We start from the raw sequence: 17,914 nt of genomic DNA, 5'->3' as shown, positions 1-17,914 counted from the left end.
TTATGGTCCACATTTTCCCCCTCTTAGCTATAGCTGTAATGCTTCACACGGTACAACTTACACATTGTTGATTTTTTTTATGTTTTGTGAATTAAGGGTGCACAGCGTGAATCGTTTGTTTTTATACTTCTGCAGGGATTCACATCGGTACCGCTGACAGATTTGCTTACTCCATTTCAGCACAGTGCTGACCAGCAAGACTTAAAATGGCCACTTCTGCAGTAACGGGCTTCCTGCTTCATCTCCTTCTGCAATTTGCACGTCGTGTCACTCACACGATCGTTCCTGAACGCCTCCTGGGGCTTTGGCCGAGATTCTAGCCTGTCCCGAAACTGCAAGACCAGCCCGACCCTGAAGCGGGAGCGTGCGCGTTACCCATCGTATGGGCTTTACTGTCGCTAATTTATTTTGACGTTTACGGCTTTATGGTAGCAGCACCGAGGAAAGGCCTCGTAACTGCCACTGTTGCTAAGGATACACGACAGCCTCTGCGTGAGAAACGCTGACATAGCAACACGGTTGTTTGTCTTGCTGTTGTACCAGTGAAGTGAAGTCGTGTCTTTTTTATTAATATGATTTGCACTAGAAATGGGTCTATTGTTTAATATTCTATAGAGAAAGAACGCATGCGACGCGAACGCTTTCGAAGTGCATGTTTTTTATTCTGATTTTCAGTGGGTGTCTTTGGCTCCGAGTCAGCGGGTTGGATCTGCGAGCAGCTCGCTGTGAACCTGCGTCTGCTCGCTGATCAATCTCACCCCGGGAAAACGCCGAAACCGGTGAGGAGGAGCGACGCTGTCACGGCTGAGAGAGAGAGAGAGAGAGAGAGAGAGAGAAACGGGAAGAGGGAAAGGGAAGTCATCTTTAATCTCGTGTAGAAAAACACACACCTGACTGAGTTCAGGAGCAGGCACTGTATATTCTCTTTCATGAACTTCCCTCAGAAAATCTGCTTTGCAGAAGCAGGATGTTCTGGGTACATGAAATGCTTTGCTCTGTCAGTCTGATCAAAACTGGATGAAGGGGTTTTTGAGTAAACAACTGAACGTTCAAAGCCACAGTCCTTGCATATAAACCTTACTGACATAATATATTGCAAAGACGACCTCGAAACACATTTCAGGGATTTCAAAACTTCACACGTACACAGCGATGCTACAACCGGGATCTTTTGGGATCTTTGTGAACATTTGTTGTTGTGGATGTTTCACCCCTGACCTTCGCCAGAGGAGGTACACCCCTTAACTGAACTCCCCAAACCAGCATGCCCAGAGAGTTACGTGGAAGGCTTTGGCAAGAGAGTCATTCTGTCTCCTGGGGACATCATACAATCTGCTCCACAAAAGGAACAGCCTCCATCTTTAGCTTCCAATAGTGTTTTCTCAGCTAAACAACAGTGATTATTTTTTGTTTATTCATGGCATTGCAGTATTAGTTTTGCTTTCCCATGAGCTTGCTTTGGTAAACTTAGCCCCGCAGCACCTGCAGTATAGAGTCTAATTAAACTTGCCGATAACTTGTCAGTAATCCCCCCCCCCCGCCTCGACTTCCCCGAGGGGATGGTGGTCAAAATGGACGCCTCTGGGACAGCCTTTTCGTCGCCCTGGAGACGGGCTCGGCCTAGCGTACCGGCCGCTAGCGGGACGGCCGCGGAGCGCCCCTTTCCTCACCTTAGCGGGCACGTGCGGCTGCTAGCGCTCGGAGGTGCGGGGGCAGGCGGACGTGCGCAGGCACCCGGCCGAGAGGCTGTCCATCCGCTGGATCAGCGCCGCGCTCGAGATGTTCGCGAGGCGCAGGGAGGAGGCGTCCGGGACGGACGGCGCGGTCCGGGGGGACGACGCCTTCTCTGGTGCCTGGCCCGCGCTACGGTGGGGGGGGGAAAACCAAAAACACAGCGCACGGACCGTCACTGGCGTCCCTCGCCCCTGCAGTGTGGTAGGCCGGACCCCTTTGAGGTAGGACAAGGAGCACGGCCTGGCTATGCTATAGTAGGCTGGCACTGCAAGTAGCAGCACAGTGGTTGGCAGAGGTGGACATTCCTGGGGTCAGAAAGTAACAGCTCTGCCACGTGTTTCTTCCACCCATGAACTCAGCCCTCAGCTCAGCTTATTTCACTAATTAGTTCCACCTCCTGGCTGAGGAATTGTCCTAATTAGCAAAGCCAGGTGATTGGAAGAAAATACTACTTTCTGAACCTGGATTTTCCACCTCTGGTTGGGGAAGTAGGTTTGTAGCTCAGGGGTGTGTGGGGGGCGGGGTGGGGGGGTATTTGGCTCTAGGCTAAGGCCCTGCAATTGTACCCTTGAGCGAGGTACTTCATCTGACCTGCTTTGGTATATTACCCAGCAGTATTAATGGATTTTATGCTAAAGTGTGATGTGCGCTAGTCGTTCTGCATAGGAGCATCAGCTACATGCTGGGATGTAATGAAATGCAATGTTAAAGCCTCTTGTTACAAAGCGGCTTTTTTGAAATTCATTCAGCGAGACGCTGGTACTTGGAAGTGACCTTGAGCTCGTAAAGAAGAACACATAAGAGAACACACACCTGTAAAAGGGCCGTGATTGATGTGACGTTAGATTTTTGGGACTTATTTGGATTTTGGTGTTGCTGGCCAGCAGCCAAGCTGGCGAGTGTAGTAAAGGAAACACGTCCATCATTCAGTTAAACTCATTTGAGCCAAGTTAGGCGTCATTTTTCAGTGCGGACACAGTACGACTGGAACAAGAGTGAGAACTATACTGCCCCCTACTCTGCTCCGAGAGTACGTACGGAAATACTGTACATCGCTGGAGCATCTTGTCTGTTAAAATATGGCAAAAGGAGATTTTACGCTTGTTCAGTCACACGAACATACATACGTACAAACGGGTGGGTCAGAGACTATGTACGGTAATACTGTACATCAGTGGGCCAGCTCATCTGTTAAAATGTGCACAAAAAATGCACTGTTTAATCTTCTGTGCAGTTATTTGATAACATCACCACGAAATTTCACTGAAGCTTGGATCGGTGTCCAGTTCTGCGTCTCACTGTTTGATGTTCAGAAGGCGCTTTTTTCTTTTTCTTTTTCTCTCTTTTTGATCAATAGCAAGTTTACGTCTTCAGGAATGCGTCAGAAGCCCCTTGATGCTTCAAGACGCTTTAGGACACCTCGAAGGTGTGCAAGATCAGACGCACAAACTCAGCGCTTTGAAGTCGCTGCTTATTGCTATGAAGCCATGTACGTTAAAAAGGAAAAAAAAAAAAAGCTCAAGAAAGATCATTCAGGACGTGCGCTCGAACATGCTCACCTGGTCTCCAGTTCTTGCCGCTTCTTGGCGATGTACTTGTTCGTGACATTTTTCAGCTCGTGGTCCAGGATATCGATCTTGTTCTTGAGCTCCATTTTTTGCGTCATGCAAGTGTTCACGTCCGATCGAAGTGACTTGATAACAACAACAAAAAAGAGATTAAAAAAATAAGGTTTGGGTGCCCAGAGAGTTTCCTTGCACACAGTTCATCGCTAGCCAGTTGATATTTTCCTCTCGTCAGATATTTCATTAAGTGCAATTTTCCAAATTATAGATGGACGAGCTGCAATAAGTTTTAAATCCTTCCTGCAAAGAGGCACAGACACACTTTCAGTGATTACATTTACTTTCCTCAGGAACTATTTATTAACACTGTTTTTGTTTGTGCATGTATATCAATATACCTTAAATATGTTTATGTAATGCAGGGCAGACCACTGAGATGGATATTATGTCTTGGAGGATTTTGCTGTGATTCTCTATATCACATTAAGTCCCATTATTGTCTTTGCTCAAAGGTTTTATTTAGTTTATTAAGTGAAGAGCATATTACAGCTTTCCATCTTTAGCTTCCAATAGTGTTTTCTCAGCTAAACAACAGTGATTTTATTTTTGTTTATTTATGGCATTGCGGTATTAGCTTTGCTCTCCCACGAGCTTGCTGCGGTAAGCCTAGCCCGCAGCACCTGCAGTATAAGGTCTAATTAAACTTGCCGATAACTTGTCGGTAAATTATGGCTGAAATGACTTTAGCTGGGGGCCACGGACGCCTGGCACGCATGCATACGCGTGCCTGTGGACTGCATACGTTCAGAATAATAACGCGTTTGTGAATACCCCGCGGTGCTTCCTAACAACCTGTGGTGTGCTTAAGTGCACTTTAAAGGGAGAATGTTTAATGTCCTGACCGTGCCATTTTCACCTACGGCACGGTGAGCCTCGGAACTGGTTTTCACACCAGTTTCCTGAGTATAAATTAGAGCTTCCGCTGAACGTTAAATGGTAAATGGACTGCATTTATATAGCGCTTTTATCCAAAGCACTTTACAATTGATGCCTCTCATTCGCCAGAGCAGTTAGGGGTTAGGTGTCTTGCTCAAGGACACTTCGACACGCCCAGGGCGGGGTTTGAACCGGCAACCCTGAGCTATGTCGCCCGTTAATGGGGCTCTATTGGTATTCGTAAATATCAGTGACGAGCGTTATCAGCGAGTCATACTAAATGGTAGTTTGGCTCTCACAGTAGGAGCACAAATGTATTTATTAGCCCAAGTGGCCTTTTTTTCAACTGTTGCGACGTAGTCTGAGGCAAGTAGCGGTGGTGGTTTCTGGAAGGGAACAGAGAGATGAAAGTCAGAGGCACCTGGAGCTGTCTCCTCTTCCCCCTCATGGTCTGCTGGTAGATCTTCAGTTGCTCGGCAACCTCGGGACCGGGCTGGCGGGCCAGGACGTGCTTCAGCTGCACGCACGACTTCTGCCTCCGCTGCGCAAAGAAAGAAAGAAGGAGGAAGTAACAAAAGCGTGCGCTGGCGCGACTTCCTGTGAGACTGCCGTCTCTCTCTCGCACGCCACGACGACATCCGTCGGCATGGCGATGGCGGCGTCAGAACTGAGGACGAGAGAGACCGCTAACCTCGCCGCGTGAACAACAAGCGCGCGTGAAATCAACCGCGGCTTCCAACGAGGCACGCTGGTACTGACTCAGCGCCAACAACGCCGATGCGTCACGGGAAAATCGTTACCTAGGCGGGGGGGACAGATCGTCTTTAATCCGCCACAGGCTGCAAAAGTAGCTGCATAAATAGCACACGTTGTGTAAGAACGAGCTATGCATGCAAGTGAGCAGTAAGTCAGAAACTTGACTCCCTTTTTGCTACGTGTTGAAATATGTGGAGTTGAAATGCACTCCAACTGCCTCGAGCTCCTCGAGCGGCCCTGTCGAACTTTCACATGAAAAGAGAAAAATTCATTCTCATGAGGTTGGAGGCACCTGCACTGATCTCTGCAGCGCTGTGGCAGAGATGGCTCTCCGCTGACTCAGAGAGGGGAAACAGGCGGTTCGTAAGCAGCCAATGACACGAGACGAGATTCGTCTGTACTTGTAATAGCAGCTTGGTCTCGTCTGTACCTGTAATAACAGCTCAGTCTCATCTGTACCTGTAAAAACAGCTTGGCCTCGTCTGTACCTGTATCGGTCTGGTCTGTACCTGTAATAACAGCTCGGTCTGGTCTGTACCTGTAATAACAGCTCGGTCTGGTCTGTACCTGTAATAACAGCTCGGTCTCCTCCAGCTCTTTAGACTTGGTTATCAGGCACGTCTGAAGGAAGTGAATCTTCTGGATCAGTTGGTAGGTTCCAGGGTCACAGATCTGAGGAAAGGCCATTAAAAGGATCTTAACTCTACCCTGGGTGTGGGAAATGCAAGCAGCTCAGCTCTACAACCGTCTCTCTGTAGTTTGTAGATGTTTTTCATTGCACAGCGACTGTGGTATAGTGGAAATAACCTCTTGGGGGGATGTCAATATAAATAAATAATCCACAGTAAAATATTCAACAGCCTGACACGACCACACATAAATGCGTAGACAATGATATAGTTTTATATTACAGCACTGTAGAGGTTTCTGGTAAGTTCCGTCTTTCGGATGAGACGTTAACCCGAGGTCCAGCCACCTAATCATCCCGATTTATTTGGTTAAAAAAATGTTCCCTCCCTCTCCACCTTAGCTAATGTGTGGTAAGCGTTCTGGCGCAAAATGGCTGCCGTGCATCGCCCAGGTGGGTGCTACACATTGGTGGTGGCGGGTGAGGTGAGTTCCCACTCATTACTGTAAAGCACTTTGAGCATTCTGAAAAGTGGTACATAAATGCAACGATTCATTCATTCATTCATAATGGCAATTACACTTAAGTACCCTGAGACTAAAAATATGTCGTGAGCTTCATCCCCTAGCTGAAGTGTACCTTGAGCTTCCTCCATCGATGCACGTTCTTCAGGATCTGGATGTCCTCCTCCAGCGTTTTGCACATCGTCTGCTCCTTCAGGAGCTCCTTCTGCAGGAGGTTCACCTCGCGCCTGCCACCGTGGGATCAAAATAAAATCACACATGCAGGAGCAAGCCGTAGATCTGTTGTCTTACAGTACATACGCGGTAGCCTGGTAATGTTTAGATAAAGGCACGACATGCCTTTAAATTATATAAAGCCATCTAAGAAAAATACACAACCATTTCTTTTATGTGGAATTGAAAAGTTTTTTTTTTTTTTTCAGGTCTTTGAATAAACACAGCTACTGAACTCTAATCCTGTACTATACTGCACACAATTCTTTCCTGTGAAACATACACATTCTGATATGTCCACCAGTATGTTCATGGTTTCCTTTGTAATTGAAGTCTTATGGAATAACTCTCTATCTGTCTCTACAGGTTTGTGTGGGAGGTATGGAGCAAGGGCGGGGGGGGGGGTGCGCTAACCGGAGATCTTCGATGTTCGACACTTTCTTGGCCACGATCTTCTTCTCCTGGGCCAGCTTCTTGATCTCCACCTTCAGCAGCTGGATGTTCTCCACCATCTGGTTGTAGTGCATGTCCCCCTTGTTCATCACGTACTGCTGCACCTTCATGCGCTTGTACAGGAACTCCACCTTCTTATTGCGCTCCACCAGCAGCCGGCCCAGGATGTCCCGCTCACGGATTACCTGGAGAGCAGGCGATGACAGGTACGAATGCACTTACATTACATCACCACATTGCATTACATGACATTACATTACATTACATTACATGACATTACATTACATCTCATTACATTGCATTACATGACATTACATTACATCACATGACATTAGGTTACATTTAGACGCTATTCTCCAGAGTGACCTACAGATCTTTTTATACAGCATTTACATTGCATCCATTTGTGCAGCTGGATATACGCTGAAGCAATCTGCGCAGGTGAACCACCTTGCTCAAGTGTAAAACGGCAGTGTCCTCCACGGGAATCAAACCATTGACCTTTAGGTTACACCAGTTACTACCAGTTCCTTACCCATTATACCACACTGCCGCCTGCACTGGAAGATTGCCACAACCAAACACCCCAGAACAATGCTCTGGATATTTTAGCTGCCCATAAATGTTTTAAACAGTTGATTATTTTTCTTTTCTTGTTTTTTTTTTGCCTGTCTTCATGATCCAATTGACATATTTAGTTAATTTGTACTGAAAACGTCCTGGCAAGCAGATTCATGTTGACAAAATGTTGACAAGGTCTGTTCTTTTTTTTTTTTTTTTGCTTTCAGCCATGTTAATGCAGAGAACAAGGCCCTTCCTTGACTCATCCTTGCATTAATAAGGTTAAGCTTTTCCTGAAATGTAAAAGTACTTTAAATTCTGCATCTTTTGCTGATGCCGTTGGGCTCTGACAAAGAGGCGGTGTCATGAAATATTAGCCTCCTAAAAGGGCCTGTGTCAGCTCAGGACTCTGAGACATACCCACAGGGCTGTGGAAGACACTGTCCATTACTGAAATACTCCTATTTATTTCTTATTTTCTGTTACTCTCAGAGGGGCTGGGAGTTTTTTGCCGCGTCAGCGAAATGCGAGCTTTGGCCTAACGAGGTTGGAGCGAGACCAAGCCTTCGCGTTTTTACCCCGGGGCGAACGGCGCCGTGAGTTTGGGGGGGGGGGGTGGCTCGTTTGGAGCAGGAAGGCCCCTCCCGTACCTGGCTCAGCTGCTTCCTCTGCGCGACCAGCTCGGCGTCGGTGTCCTCTATGACCTTGAGCAGCTTGCTCTCCTCCACTTCCTGCGTGTCGATGACGTGCTTCGTCTCGTGAGCTCGCTCCTTCATGTTGTGGAGGTCCACCTACAGGAAGGAAAATACTGCTGTAGTGGGGGGGGGGGGTCTTCAGTGGTGGATTTATTACAATAACTTACAGGCATTTAGCAGACGCTCTTATCCAGAGCGACTTACACAACTTTTACGCAGCATTTACACAGAATCCATTTATACAGCCGGATATATACTGCAGCAATGCAGGTTGAGTACCTTGCTCAAAGGGTACAACGGCCTACAAGTGTCCTACCCGGGAATCGAACCTGTGACCTTTAGGTTACAAGACCAGCACCTTACCCAATATACTACGCTGGGGTGAACTCCGGAGCGACAGCAGGTTTCGAAGCTCTACCTTCAGCTGCTTGTTCTCGTCCTCCACGTCCAGGAACTCGAGCGTTTCCTTCTCGAAGGCGCACCCCTTCCCGTGCAGCTCCTCCTTCAGCTGGTCGGCATCGCACTGCATCATCTTCAGCTGCGTCTTCATGTCCGTCATCTCGGCCTGCGTGGGGAACCGGCACAGTGGACTGCGTTAATATAGCACTTTAAACGCACTATAGCACTTTAAACGGACTATAGCACTTTAAATGGACTATAGCACTTTGAACAGACTATAGCGCTTAAAACGGACTATAGTACTTTAAACAGACTATAGCGCTTAAAACGGACTATAGTACTTTAAACAGACTATAGCGCTTAAAATGGACTATAGCACTTTAAACGGACTACAGCACTTTAAACGCACTATAGCACTTTAAACAGACTATAGCACTTTAAACAGACTATAGCGCTTAAAACGGACTATAGCGCTTTAAACAGACTATAGCGCTTAAAACGGACTGCATTGTTTCAAAACGTAAGCAGAACTCAGGTATAAATCTGAAATATTTAAACTCTTTCGTGTCTTAAAACGCAGTTTCTTTCAAAGAGTGAACGTACTAAAGTACAGCCATACGGAAGAAGTTTATTCTTCTAAACACCGCGGTGTCTGAGGAGTTTACTTTCTGCCGAATGCTACTGTCTACGCATCCTCCTGACCTCATTAAAAACAAGTCCGGGCTGAGGATGGAGACGTACCTGCATCTCGTTGAGGTGTTTGCTGTAGATGGTTTTGTCACACCTCACTGCCTCGTACAGGTGCTGCTGGTGTTTGACTTCCTTCTCCACGTCGGCGATCTTCTTCCTGTACTCGAAGATCTCCAGCTCCCTCTCGCGAGTCTCCTCCATCAGGTGGTGCACCTGCCAAAGAGGGGACGAGAGTTGCTGTATTAAAATAACGAAAGCAGTCAATCATTATTCAGGGTAATCAGCACTCACAACTCCCTCAAAACCCACAGACAGACACGATAAACAAAGCAAAGACACCCAGACCTGGACTTACTCAACGTTTGGTCATTAACTTTTGACTCACAGGCACAGCTTGGCGAGTCAAAGTTAAGGACAAACTGACTTGAGTCCAGTCTCCAGCTTTAGCATAGTGATTATACCCTGGTTTCTCTGCTTTAAATATGAATCCCCGTGCTTCAATGTGGTGGAACTGACTGAATTCACCATGAACGGTATCAAGTAAGGCATATTGGGGCAACATTTAAAACAAGCAACAGTATTTAGGGACCTTCTTTCCAGATGTCTGTTTAGAGACCTTATTGGTTCGGCCTGAACCCCCTTAGTCCCTCCCCTCTGGCTTCCCCTTGCTCATTAACAACGGGAGTGGCTCGTCTGTCCTCGCCTCCTCCAGGATGCCGTTGGTTTCGTTGATGTAGCGGTCCCGCTCCTTCTCCAGCTGGGCGATGACCTTCTGCTGCTTCCGGGCCTCGTCCTTGTAGTTCTTGATCTCCAGCTCCAGGTTCTTCTTGGACTGCTCGTGGAGCTTCACCACGTTCAGCTGCTTTTTGGCGGCGGTGGCGGCCTTGATCAGGTTCTGCGCACGCGACGGAGACGAGAGAGGGTTAAGGGATGGGGTTAAGCTGTGTGTTCAGTGGGAGTTGTTCTGTGATGCTGAACATCTACATTTTGCCATTTGGCAAGACCCTCCGATTCAGGGCAAATTGCACAGACTGTGTTTTCACGTGCAGCTTGATATTTTCACCCAGGCAAATCAGGTTAAGCACACTGCTCCATTGTGCAATGACAGGATACCCAACGGGGAATCAAACCCACAAAAAACGTAAATAAATAATCCATACAGTATATATGTGCTTCATTGTGTCAGAAGGTTGAGACAATCTCATCAATTGACCTTTAACAGCAGGAAGTATTAATATGGTGTTTAGCACATCAGGGGAAAACATAAGAAACACGTGAAAATTACTCTCATTGTGAATGAGACGTCCGAAAAAAACTAGACAATATTAACTTCTGTCAAGCAAGTTACCATGCAGTCATATCAATAATGAATCAAATAAGCTTGATTACATGGAGCTGTGCTTAAGTAGGTGCTGTGCAGCTGTGTGCAACGGTAGATATGAAATCCAGGGGATGAATGGTGAACCCACCTTGTTCACGATGTCTTTTTCACGCATCAGTTCCCTAATGGCTTTCTTATCAATCTTCATCTGCTTCTGGTTCAGCTCCAGTTCTGTGGGAAATATTATAAAGTAATACTTCAAACTGAGGAGGCCACAGGGATTCTGGTTTTTGTGTTCCACCCCCCCCCCCCCCCATTTAAAATAAGAAGCTGATGTTGTTTTCAACACTCCACATACAGCATATCAAGCCCAATGCAGACAGCTTGTTACTTTCAAGTACAGGGGCACGCGGAATCCAGGCAGCTGGGAAAAAAAGCACTCAACATTTCTAAGTCGTACGCGTGTCAGAAAGGCACACAAACGTGCTGAAAAGATGAGGGGAAGGCCCGGTGGGAGAGGAGAAACCCATTCCAGATCAGCCAATCAGACGCTGCGGTCGAAACAGTCCGCAAACAAAAAAAAAAAACCAGTCTCTATTTGAGAGAGATCGCTCGGGCGCCTTGCCTCTCTCCAGTCCCGCGATCTGGCTCCTCAGCATGTCCCTCTGCTGCTCCGTGTCCATCTTCTGGTCCTCCGTCAGGTGCAGCCTCTTCTGGTTGACCTCCCGCGCGTGCTCGAGCCGCGATATCTCCTGCCTCAGCCCCTCGGCCAGGTCCTCCGAGGTCTGCCGGGACGGACGGGCGTTAAAGTCCGCCTGTAACTCTTCGACATCATCATCATCATCAGAATGTGTTTATGTATAGCGTATTTCACGAACAATTGTCGCAATGCGCTTCACAGACGACCCTGGCCTAAACCCTCGCAGGAGCAAGCCTCTTTTCGATTTCCCCTCGTCATTCTGATGAGGAGTTTTTGTCAAGTTCTCTGGAGGTTCATGCCATGACAGACATGACGGTGTTTTACCGTGGGTGTTGGCAATAATGGTCTTTGTTTTTTTTTTTCAGGAAATCATTTAGCCTGAAGTTAACTGAACGAGGCGCAGACATTAGATGTGCCAACGTGATAATGGGGTAAACAGTTAATCATTTGTCCAGCTAAATGTGACAAAACTTATTAATCCTCCCTGTCGTGACGTCAAGAGTAAAAGTGAGAGCTCTGCCACTGTGCCACAGGTATTCGTCTGAAAAAATAACGCCACAAAACATTAACCTTTCTCAAAAGTCACGAGTGTTTTCCCCGTCCCATCGGTTTCCCTGAACGGTGTATGTACAGTCCCCCCTTGTGGTGTAGCAATTAACTGCAGTACTTCACCTGCTCCCTGCGTTAACGCGCAGCACGTGTCCACAGCCTTCCACCGCGAACACGCGCGTCCTCTTACGAGACCGTTATCAAAGTGATTTTTTACATCTCGGCCCTCTCTCATCTTCAGGGGTTCACGTTCAGCGCAGTGACAGACGACGCACACCGCTTGGTGTTCTTTTTTTTTTTTTTTTTTTTACTGAACTGAAAAAGGCTTTGCATCTAAATTTCACCTCCTTTGGGGTAAAAACATCAAAAGGCTAAACTAGAGAGGACCAGTTCAGAAGCCCCTTCTTCTCCCTTCATTCATGTTAGATGGCCAGATACCATATATATATGTGTGTGTGTCTGTGCATGTTCGTTCTTAGGACCTGTGCAATGAAAGCCAAATGCAGCTCTTGTATGTGTCATTCTTGTTTGTAGCACATGTGTGTGGAAGAACGTGACAGACTTTAATCGTAATGAAATATGTAGTACATTCATTGGCATTTAGAACCGAGCCCTGAGAAAACGCAACGCCTTCCACCTCAACTAAGTACCATTAAAACCATAATTAGAACAGCCTCTGAACAGGTCAGGTCAGGTCAGGTCATATCTTAATTAGTGCTTATGTGAAGTATTTTCTGGCTATTGAAATTAGTTTTGTGTGTCCTGTTTTTTTTTTTCCTGTTATTTCTGTTATTCTGATTCAACATGAAATTCATACTGTAGTGAATGCACAATATCTCCCCCCCAAAAAAAAAAAAAATAAAAATTGTCCTTGCGTCTTGCACAGATTAATTTTAAAAAACATATTCACTACCTTTCTTTTACATTGCAAATCCCAAGTCTCCAAACACCCGAGACGTCACCTTGATGAGCGTTTGCAGAGCGCGTGCGCCACCCGTCTGCGAGGTTCGGCTCAGATTAAAGGCGCGGTGGAGTTAGCCTTCCTGTCCACGTGCGCTTTGATAGCTCCATACGTTGTAGTCGGGATTAATTTTACCGGCGATTTTACGCCTCGCGTCTGTGAAGCCTTCTTTTTCGCGGGCTGTATGTGCCCCAATCCCTCCATTTTTTTCTTCCTCGTTTCGCCGAAAAAACAGATGTTCATGAATTTACCTTAAGATCGGATGTCCTCTGCTGGTTCTCCAAGGACAGGTGTTCCACTGTCTGAGCAGTCTGCTCGTTCTCGTGCCGGAGCTTGGCGTTCTTGGCTCGCAGTTCCTCCAGCTCCTCGGTGACGGCCTCGACGACAGCCTGCGCGGCCGTGATCGGGAGAGCAAATCAAGCGTGCACGCTCACAAGTGTCTTACAGGTTCGGCGCATCTGTGCGCGTTTTCAAGTGCCCCGAGCGCGTGGGGTTTTGAAGTGCGTGCTGATCGTGCACACACAAACGACTGCTGTTTGTTTGTTTATTCATATTTTGAATGCAGTTTTTATGTTACTCCTTTCTCACAAATGTCAAACATTTCAGAAGGCAGATCTCCATGTTTAATGTAAGTCATTGATTGGCTAATGAATCCACACACCTTGTTCTCAAGGCTCTTAATTGGCATCTGATTAAAATGAGACCGCAGAAACCGGCAGACCCTGCGCCCCCCCCCCCCCCCCCCCTCCCTTCAGGGCGGTCTGCTCACCCCGTCGGCTCTGAGCTTCTCCTCCACGCCCCGCTCCTCCTCCTCGATCTGCCCGCACCTGGCGTTCAGCTCCCTGATGTCCAGGTGCTCCTTGTCTTCCGCTGCGTGCAGCTGCTCCAGCTCCTTCTCCGCCTTCTCCTTCCGCAGGGTCTCGCTGGAGCACTCGTCGTGGCAAGCCTGGATGTCCTTCTGAAACTTAAGCCCCCCAGCGGAAAACAGGCAAGACCACGGCTTAAGCAACACACACACCTGAGTAGCCTAAACCAGTACAGAATTGAGACACAACGTAGGTAGGCCTGTAAAAAAAAAAGCACATCCACACTCACTGTTGTGCAGTGCCTGTTTCATTGTTTGTCTGGTAATTTACAGTGATTTACAGTGAGGCACTGCTGGACCGATCTCTAAGCAGAAGAACTCAGTTCTCAGTGTTAAATAGGCTCTTAAGATAATTTAGGTGTGCCCAGCAGGCACTGTAGGGACAGTAGTATGTACTCTATTAATGTCAGAAGCACTATCTGAGTGAAATTTGTCAGCAGTACCTTGGAAATAGCTTCCATCGCCTTTTCCTGAAGGGCTTCCATGGCTTGCTGATCGGATGTGGCCTTCGTGATATTTTCTCTGACTTTTACCACTTCATTCAGGAGTTCGTCTCTCTCTCGGTTGAGTTCACCTTTCAGTCTCAGCAAATCGTTCAAACTAGAAAAATAAAATGGCCACAAATAATTTCCATCACTCAACTCAAAATGGATTTATAACTATAGAACTGACACAGAACTAAATAAATAGCGCGAATGTTCACGTTACCATTTTACTTTCAATTTATTTATAGCATATTAGAAAAAGATGCGACATCAAATCTCATATATTAATATTAATATTTCGTGGAAAGGCCCATATGCATCACGCACTTGATCTTTTGTCCGAATGTTCCCTGCATAAGAAGATCCTTTAAGGTTGCAATTTCATGCTGCAAAGCCTCAATCGTCTCTTTGCTTTCAAGAACTTTGTCCGAACCCTCGTTCGCTCTTTGCCAAGCTCCGTTTACTTCCTGAGAATAAAATCGGCGTACATTGACAAAACAAACATGTACATTACAGAAATGCAACAGTAAAGCACATTACGAATGGGAGATAAAAATTAACAGGCGTATCGTGTGCGCACCAAATGGGCTATAAAGCTAATGCCATTAAGTGACAGCTACTTCACCTTTTGCAGGACGGTGACGAGAGATTCGTCGTCTTCGGTCAACTTGAGGGCAGTATCTACTTTGACAGAGTTGGATACTATCTTCGCCTTTAACTCCCTGCATTTTGTGAGCAGCCTGTTCTCGCTCTCTTGGGACTTGTTCGCGGCTTGAATAAGTTTCTCATATCCTCTTCGGTACTCGGCCAGGTTCTCGTCGTCTTCTAGTTGACAAAGAAATGCCTGGAAAGTTTCTTCCACCCTTTCCGTTGTTGTTTGTTCAGCACCAAGTTTGCAGCTATTTTCCTGGGAACAATAAAAAAATATTAGCCTACTACTACTACTACTACTACTACTACTACTACTAATAATAATAATAATAACAATGACAGCTGTTGCCTGTCTGCCAAGTTTTAAAGCATACCTCTAACATGTTTATAATTGGGTTCTACGTCGACTTCTACTCGAAATTAAATCCAGCAATGCGCTACAGCATTTTAAATAATCAAATTACTAAATTTACTCCCGTCTTCAATCCAAGTGTATTTTTCTACTACGATGTAAAACTGGCACATTTATTTGGTGAAGATTGTATGATTGTGACCAACCGAACGTTCAGGAAAATTCTAAATAAAAAAAGTTTTGTAACGTGACAATAAAGAGAAAGACATGGAACGCCACGCAAACATTCCAGGACAACGTCATAGAAACATCTGGTGTTCATGCTTGGCAGCAGTTGCCATGTCTTCAATACAGTAAATAAACAAATCGATAGGTGGAAAGTATGATAATTCTGAAGACAGACATTGCAAAATTGTTCAACGAATGTGAAAAACACGACTTAATTTAGTTTCTTTTTGTTACATAGAACTACTCGTATGCATGTGTGCGTGTGTCTCTCTCCCTCTGTGTGTGCGCGCGCTCGTGTGTGTGCGTTTTACTTCCCGCAAGGGGGAAACAGCCAACAACAGATAGGCCTACAGGAAGTGCACAGTTAAATAAATGCACTAATACACACGGACAGGGTGTCGTGCGTTGAATCAAGCAGCGATGCTGTACAGGGATTTTCCTCCTGGCAGAACTGCGGGGAGGAGCAGTTCCCTGTTGCTGAAACTGTTGCCATCTTTTCTTCTTCTTTCTTTTCTACTTTTATTTATTTTTTGTACCGGGAGCCGTGCTGTGAGATGATAGTCAACACCTGTGACCGCGAGACGTGCCGAAGGTGTGGCGCCGTTCTGGCCTGCCGACCGCTCGGCGGCTCTCCGTGGTGCTGAAACGGAGCGGATTATTTGTAGTCTCCAGCGTACCGCAACGTACGCAGCCGAGCCTACATTCCTGTGGCCATGCCTCTTTTGACTGCCCATACGCTGGAATCGGACAGGCGGTTGGTTGTTGAATCATTAACATTGAGTTAATCGACTGAATTGGATTAAATATTAAATCAAACGAGCATTTGAAAGAGCACATCATGTTCGATGTGTTGAAGTATTTGACCCCCCTTAATTATTACCATTTGTTCATTAGTACAGTTGTCCCCTAATGGGGCAAGTTGCATCTGCATTCAATAAGTGTCCTCTGCTCTTGCTACATACTAGGCATATATGTTTTACCACTGGTGATCAATGAGTGTTTTTACACTCTTACAGGGTAGGCAAGCTACGTAGGGTCACTACACATCGTGTATACAAAAACGCCACAAAACTAACTGTAGCCTCTCATAGCTTTCTTCTACGAGTCCTTATTAGGTAAGTAATTAGTATTGATTTATTGAATTCATTGTCCCCTTAAGTAAATTTGCTGTGGCTTAATCGCCTTAAAGGAATAACAGCAATATAGAAGCAATGAAACCCATGATATAAATTGAAAATGAGACAGTATTCACAGCCTCGTACGGCAGGTATAGACGCAAGCCTTAGTATTAATGTGTGTTGTCTCTGTGTTTATATTCTTTGTGTAATCTTCCTCATGTTTCCTTTCTGTCTCGTATTTATAATTACGCCTTAATAGACAAAATACTACAATTAATACATAAACTATTTAAAATTTAAAGTGTTAAGTAGGGGGTTAACCAACTGTTTTCACTGGTGTTATGGAAGCTGGGGATGGAGACAGCTGGTTGCCGTGGGTCTGGATTATGCTGACGTTGCACATGATGCAATCTGAGGCTAGCTCCCATGATTCCCACTTGTGCCGAAATTAGATAACATCATTCGCCGCCCCAAGGGATTGATTGGTCTGACAAGTACACTCTCTGTCGCATTATCCAGTTGTAAATCAGTGCTGCTCTGAAGATGTTTTTCGTGGTTGTGCCGGATGCCTCTCTCTTTCGAAAGTGTCGAAGATTCTGGAGAACTTTGCGGTCACGGCCCTATAAAGTGGGCAGATGTCTCTTCATCTCGCCTCCTTTTGTGACGCCTGTGTGTCCCGCGCAGTTTTTTGGAATTCAGAAGGAGTTCTCAGCTGCCGCGGTGCTCTCTCTCTCTCCAGATGGTCCCAGCAGACGCTCCGAATAGAGATTCATTACGCGCTAAGTACGTATGTACAGGAACGAGGGAAGTAATGAGTAATAAACATTCTAACTCCTTCGCTGAGTCCCACTTTGCTTAAGGAAAAAACTTCTGTTGAAGGAAAGACACTTTCACGCCAGTGCGAAAGTCTGCACTTTTAGAGTCGGTTTTTTTTTGCGTCAGTTCAATTCCATCAGCGCGTTGAGGTGATTTGAAATTCAGTTCGTGGAAAACCAGTAAAGTCCTCATAGACCACTAGAGGCGTTTTTCAATTCGTGAATCGAATTTACATTCGTTTTGTGAATCGATTGACCTTTTGAATGGAAGTGACCCTAGCCGTGTTTGTGGGTACCAGTTCTCTCTCCTCCCTTTGTACCCCCCCCCCCTCCCGACCACCCCCTGCCTGATTACGGACAGCCGTCACGTCTTTAGTTAAATCTAATTAAACCGGCTGAGACCGTGCAAGGCTGTCTGTAAGCCAGCTGACAACCCCCACCCGCCCCCACCCCCAAACGACCCCCCCGAGATTCCCCTCTCTATCTATCATCTCCCTCCTTTCTTCCATCTGATTAAAGTAAAAAATACACAACAGGGATGGTAGACTGCCTGCACCCTTTAAAAAGCAACAACAACGACAACAACAACAAAAAAGAGTAATTAAGTTTATGAGGTATGAAGGACTCAAGGAGCTGTAGATTAGTTTGATCATGACCCTCCTGGTCCGCGCTGTCATTGAGACAACGACAACAATAAAAAAGCTGTCAAGGGTAA

At 46.2% G+C, this 17,914-nt stretch overlaps 1 protein-coding gene across 1 annotated transcript; it reads right to left on the bottom strand.

Moving 5' to 3' along the window:
* Positions 1-641: 641 nt before the first annotated feature.
* On the bottom strand, positions 642-15,759 carry LOC135249554 (cilia- and flagella-associated protein 58-like). The gene is made up of 17 exons (XM_064325164.1): positions 15,696-15,759; positions 14,661-14,857; positions 13,455-13,685; positions 12,937-13,074; positions 11,101-11,260; positions 10,624-10,706; positions 9,858-10,049; positions 9,206-9,367; positions 8,484-8,630; positions 8,021-8,161; positions 6,771-6,994; positions 6,259-6,370; positions 5,559-5,663; positions 4,657-4,776; positions 3,294-3,427; positions 1,671-1,863; positions 642-804 (listed from the first exon to the last, which is right to left on the bottom strand). The coding sequence occupies exons 1-16, from the start codon at positions 15,757-15,759 to the stop codon at positions 1,692-1,694; spliced, it is 2,382 nt and encodes a 793-aa protein (XP_064181234.1). The 3' UTR covers positions 642-804; positions 1,671-1,691.
* Between the last annotated feature and the right edge of the window lie 2,155 nt (positions 15,760-17,914).

Source organism: Anguilla rostrata, chromosome 2 (assembly GCF_018555375.3).
Source record: "Anguilla rostrata isolate EN2019 chromosome 2, ASM1855537v3, whole genome shotgun sequence".
NCBI classification, from domain to species: Eukaryota; Metazoa; Chordata; class Actinopteri; order Anguilliformes; family Anguillidae; genus Anguilla; species Anguilla rostrata.
Note: the sequence above shows the minus strand (reverse complement) of the source record. Positions and strands in the feature narration are given on the sequence as shown.